Source organism: Echinops telfairi, unplaced genomic scaffold (genome assembly GCF_000313985.2).
Source record: "Echinops telfairi isolate 266 unplaced genomic scaffold, ASM31398v2 ScPeMD7_7469;HRSCAF=8507_1, whole genome shotgun sequence".
Classification (NCBI taxonomy): Eukaryota; Metazoa; Chordata; class Mammalia; order Afrosoricida; family Tenrecidae; genus Echinops; species Echinops telfairi.
The window spans coordinates 27,429,640-27,435,639 of NW_022111373.1; the positions used below are offsets into that span (position 1 = coordinate 27,429,640).

At 44.9% G+C, this 6,000-nt stretch overlaps 1 protein-coding gene across 3 annotated transcripts in view; it reads left to right on the forward strand.

Moving 5' to 3' along the window:
* SEMA6A (semaphorin 6A) overlaps positions 1 to 6,000 on the forward strand; it is a 152,038-nt gene that overhangs the window by 81,134 nt on the left and 64,904 nt on the right. For all 3 annotated transcript variants that reach the window (XM_004706565.2, XM_004706566.3, XM_045285086.1), the window contains exons 4-6: positions 1,530 to 1,590; positions 2,642 to 2,704; positions 3,606 to 3,707. In XM_004706565.2, coding sequence (XP_004706622.1) covers positions 1,530 to 1,590; positions 2,642 to 2,704; positions 3,606 to 3,707 — 226 coding nt within the window. The remainder of the gene's footprint in view (positions 1 to 1,529; positions 1,591 to 2,641; positions 2,705 to 3,605; positions 3,708 to 6,000) is intronic.

The window sequence follows — 6,000 nt, forward strand, 5'->3', positions numbered from 1 at the left end:
CATATTAATCAGTTGTTAATTTACAATTCATATATGCAACTCCTGCTTATTTTTCTGAGGGGGAAGGCAGGGCAAGGAAAAGCTCAGAGTCATCCCAAACCTGATACTAAAGTAATTGGCAATTCCGTTCCAATAATGAGCCTGACCACAGTACCACAAATAAAGTCGAGCAAGTAATAAAAAAAATGCTGTAAAATGGCCTTGAAATTCAAGGGCAGGGCGATTCTGGCACCGTACTGAAGTTTGAAGAAACTTCCTGGTTCAGCAATTTATGAAATAGGCTTCACATTCTCTTTCTCACCACCTTTACACACACACACACACACACACACACAGTCGCTTACATTCACAGTTCCATGGCGGGCTAGAGAATTTTGTAAGTCAACTATCTTGCCTCCTGTTTTCTCTTTATTTCTTAAAAATCTCCGCTGTACATCCCTAACATCAGTTAGAAAGCACAGATTTCTCAAGAACAGGGTGGAATAAAGAAGAAAGTGTAACTCGAGAAAATAATTTCCTCCCTCTCCTTCTTGTTCTACTGATGAGGGGGCTTGAAAGTCTGCATCAGAACTGTGAGGCCCTAGTTTAAAGCTGTGGATAATTTTCCAGCCGCAGGACTTCCTGCATTTTAGAAAAAGTCAATATTATTTCAAGGGAAAACGAGCTGTTTTGCTTTGCTGCAGTAGCCCCTCATCTCCCCAGTTGAGTGTAGTTCTTTTCTTTCTTCTGAATTCCAGACAAAAACGCCTTTGTACTCCACTCACACAGAAGGAGAGGTTTAAATATAGCCCCACACCTGAGCTGCTGATTCGGTTTCTCCCTTCCAAGACAAGATTGGCAGCAAATTGTAAAGAGACCCAAATTCTCAGCAAAACAGGAAGGTGAACAGAAGCAAGAAATGTAAACTTCAACTCCAGTACATTTTAGACCTTAATTGACCATCTTTGTGTGAAGCAAAGACTGGCTTCTGGAAATAATCTTACCTCCATTATGTTTTCTTCCCTTCCATCTTGTCGATCAAATCATCAAAGCTAAGGCTGGAAATATATTTTCCAAAGAGATGAAGATGGAGATGAGTTTTAGGTTAACCCCCTTGCTGAACCAACGTGGCGTGTTGCATGCCAAGTGTTTGGTACGTGGATTTGAAGACATTTGAAGGGCACATGAACCCATCTGCCTTCCAGTCTTTGGACCAACTTAATGCGCAGCGTTTTTTTCTTGAACTACACATACACAGATGCTGTAACTTTAGTATCAGAGAAAATATAGCCAAAAGGAAGTTTTTCTGTAAAAAGGTGTTCCTTAGAGCAACTTGCTGAGCGACCTGTTGAAAGTCACCCAGCACATCTCTTACCAGCGAGGTTCTTTTTCTGGCACGTGAATGTCTGCTATTTTGTTGATTTCAATAACTGGATCTGAATTTATCTGCCTCGACTGAGAAGTTTCTCATGCTGTAGAAAATAAAGCTGTCTTGATTTTTGTGTTTGTCTATGGTGTTTGACTGTGTATTAATTTTTCTTTGCTTACAGGGACCATATTTATACTGTTGATATAGACACATCACACGCAGAAGAAATTTACTGTAGCAAAGTAAGTACTCTTAAAGCCATCTTTCTGAGACAAAGGAGTATAAGATAGTTCTCAAAGAGAATTAAGTGTCTTAAAGACATTTAAGGAGATAATATGTGGTTCCAAACACAGTCATTCTGTTGAGCCTGATGGAAGGTTAGAGTCATTGAGTGACAAACAGTTAACATGCTCAGCTACTAATGCAAAGGTTGGCAGCTGAGTCTACCCTGTGGTGCCTTGGAAGAAAGGCCTGGCATCCCAGTTCTGAAAAAGTACCCTGACACATGTATCAGAGACAACTCCACAGTAACTGGGCTCGAATTTGGGAGTAAGTTAGGGCATAATAAGTTTTCGGAAATGATATGTAACTTCTCTGTGTTATTTATTAAGTATATGTGCATATCCATTTTGGAGTTTTGGATAATCTCTAAATTCCTTTGATAAAATATGACCCTACGTGTGCCCCCCAAAATAGCTGTTTTCAAGTGAAAAACTTTATCCCAGAAATGTTTTCAATGGTACATTCCCATGTCTTGTTCAGGCAGATATAAAGTATAACCTAGCTTTCCTTGTAACTCCACATGGGGGCAGGGGGATGGTATTTTTGTTATTAAAATCTGTGCATAGAAGTAGAAGCTTCCTCTGGTCCATTAACTTACATGAAAGAGAGTAACCTGAGCTAAATCCATGTCCACCCAAGGCAAGTATCCCCTCTATGTTTACAACCTGATTTTTCAACGGAAAATAAAGGGCAAGGCATGCATCTCATAAAAATGACCTGAAGTTTGCCAGTTCATTTGGGTATTTTATAGGAAGATCCCACACTGTTGTTTATTCTTCTTTTCTTTCTCCTCGATGCTCATGTAGTTTAATGAATAAATGGAAATGCTCATTTAATTTTGAACTCCTATCTAATCTTTTGTTGTTATGGTGAATTAATCATGGAGTGCGGGTGCTGAAAGCTTTCAATAAATATATGTTCAGCCTCTAGTCTCCCCAAGGGAACTCTTCCTTCCAAAATCAAATGCACCAACCTCGGGGCTCTAATTGATTTCTTTCTTGATTCCGACAGAAACTGACCTGGAAATCTAGACAGGCTGATGTAGACACGTGCAGAATGAAGGGGAAACATAAGGTGGGTAATTTTCATTTGTCTTGCAGCTGCCACTTTGGGTTAAGATTTTGACTGTGAACTCCAGCCGTCGACTGTGATGTGGAACGGATCGTGCCACTCACTTTTCCCCACAGTAATTGCGTTTTCCATCAACTTATTGAAGGCTTTAATTTGCAAAAAGAGTTTGCTTTTAACGTGATGACACATTGCGACAGCTGCCCGGGCTGCGTCATGAACCACTTAGGCACACTAGGGATTATGGACACAGGCTTGGCTGTCCCAACTCTTCAAGTGCGCTCGCCGATCGCCCCACCTCAAAGCCCAGTGCCCGCGGGGAATCAGGGAAGAGCTCGTAAAAGGCTGCAGCAGACATGCAGAGTTTTGTGCCTTTGGTCATAAAACAACATAAAAACACTTCAACCAGAAGCCGCAGCCTTGTACATCAAGGGACCCTGGAGCATCTGGCATTAAAATTATTATGACGGGAGCTTCATGCTTCTAGGCTTGTCTCTTCCTTGCGAGCTAAGCACACGCTTCCAACCTGGACCCTGTTTTTATTTGCTGTTGAAAAAAGCAATTGTTTGGGTGACTTGTTAAGAGGAGCTCAAACTTTGAGAAGTGGGCTGCTCTGCTGCTTAAGTGCTAACGTTCCTGTGAGTGGCACAGGAGCCCTGTTGGCAGGGCGGTTAAGTGCCCAGCTGTGAACCAGAAGGATGGCAGTTCAAACCCGCACGCTTTGGCCAGCGGCTTTTAGGAAGATTCCCAGCCCTGGAGTCCCCGTGGGACTGTTCCACTCTGTCCTCCAGATTTGACCCACGGCGGTGGGGAGGCTTTGGATGAGCAGGTCAGGGCAGGGATGGGAATGCAGAATGGGTCTCCGTCTAGCAGGGATAGAGACATGGAAGTTTGAATTCTTTTTCAGGATGAGTGTCACAACTTTATTAAAGTTCTTCTAAAGAAAAATGAGGATACGCTGTTTGTCTGTGGAACAAATGCCTTCAACCCTTCCTGCAGAAACTATCAGGTAAGTGCTATTTTCTCTGCCTGGAACCGCCAGCCAGGGCGATTTCCTAATGTACTGTGATTGTACCTGCAGCCACCTAGGAGGGGTAATTCAACACCACCCAGGCTCCTCTCGCTTGTTCAACTCAATGTATTGCTTCACATGGGTGATCCTGAGCAGGCCGCTACGCTTCCTGTTTGCTCAGGATTGATTGACACGTCTTTAAAGAGCCTACACGGCAAAGCTGGTTTCTGTGAGACCCTATTCGTTTTTGTTCGGCAGACTGGCATACTTACCACGTCCAGCCTGTGGATTTCCTTTCTGTCTTCCAATGTCGCCCTCATCCCCTGCCACCTCCTCTCTGAGCACAAACACATACACGTATTGTCAGTGAGTCTAAGTGGAACGGCCGGCTTTCGTCTAGGTGAGATTGTAAAGCACTCTGGAATTTAATTCTGTTCTAACGCTCAGGGAAGACTGTCCTGCTTTGCGTGGCCTGTACGCCGGGAGAGAAAGAAAGAGCTCTCCGAGGTGGTAAATCTTGTTAGGCCTGGCGCCCCTGGCAGAGGCTGTCTCTGCAGAAGCAGGGAGCGCACCAGCTGTGTCAGCAGAGGTGACAGTAATCCCGAGTGAGTCGCTTCCGTCTCCATCTGCGATCTTTCCCGCTTCTTCCTTCTGAACTCAGCAGACGGTGAGAGCTTTTGCCATAGCCAGGATCGTGTGTATAAAGACAAACAGGAGACCCCTCACTTGTAGGTAGGATGCCAAAGAACAAGAAAGCACAGTTCCATGGAGTTGCCACCAGAGTGGAAGAGAGGATTGTGGGAGTATTACAGGGAAGGTCAGTGATAGCTCGCTTTAGACATTTCCGGTTAGTGTTCTCGCACATGAAACACCACATCTAACTCATGAGAAACCAGCAGACCCGGTGAGTGTGGAACACATGACTATGCTGGTCCCGCAGGTGCCATGATTCTGAACAGGTGCTCACTAAAGGAGTAAACGAACGACTGAGGTAATGCCTGTCTTGTATCTGAAAGCGTAAGTTGAAGGTAGTTAGCCAACCAAGGAGAGAAGGGCATTCCAGATAGAGGGCAACATGAACACAGACCTGGGCTAAAAGACTGCATAGTATTGTCCTGAAGGGCCAGGCTGTGAAGTGACAAAGGATAACAGGAAGGAAAAACATGGATGCATGGAGGAGAATCGATTCAGGAAAATAGTTAAGTGACAACACTCACTCAGATTTAATGATTGAGGCCCAGGAAATGGAGAAGGTATGAAGAGTCAAGAATGACTGCTAGATGATCTCTTGGTTGAGTGGACCAGTGGGACTTCTTCCACCAAGCAAACAGCAAACAAAGGAGAAGCAGAGGTGGGCTGGCGGTACTGAGAAATTATAAAGTTCCCTTTCGAGCATGGTGACTCAGTCTCGCCCCGAAGGGTGCACGAATAGAGAGGTGAGTGGGTCAGATGGCTCCTCCTTGGCTGAGGAAGAGTGGTGGGTAGGAATCTAGACTCCCTCAGTGCAGATAGTAGTGAAATCCAGGGTGTGGGAAGCATGAGCAAAGGGGCACTGGGCTGCAGTCAGAGCCAGAGGACCCACCAGCCTTGGGCTTGACCGCTGAGCAGGCCCTCGTTCCTTTCGTGCACAGCCCTTGGGATGAGGGGCCGGCCATTCCACCTGCTCTCTCATCCTCATTAGTCTTCTGTTTGCAAACAGACCAAGAGCAGGCTGAGGCAAGTGAGACACTTGCCCTAGACCCAAAATATAAGGTGCTGTCATATCCAATACAATAGAAATTAGTGATATTTTGAATGCAATATATACATTTTTGAGTGCACGTTATTCCTTTATTCAGATAGCTGATGTTTGCTACACAAAGAAGTGAGCTAATTAAATGGGATAAAAATGAGTGACCGTTTTGGAGACCCACAGGGGCAGTTCCACCCTGTCCTCCAGAGTCACTGTGAGTTGGAATGGACTCGGTGGCAGGGAGTTTGAGTTTGAGACCCTGGAGGAGACCACAGCCATGCACAACAGGGAGGGGACCCTCTCTGTGATGTCCTGCTTGAAATCTAAACACACAGACAGTGTGTGCTTTGGCTTTGGAATTTACACTTTGCGGAGTCACAGATAGCTGTTTTACATTAACTCTGGTTTCAGGGTAAGCAAGGAAAACATCTGTTGACCACGAGCAAGGAACCAACATTTAGTGTCTCTAGGTCTTAGGCCAGTCTCAGGATGTCTTTGTTGACCAGATGGCAGGACCTCGGTTTTAATCACTAACAGATAAATAAGAGAAGCTTGGCA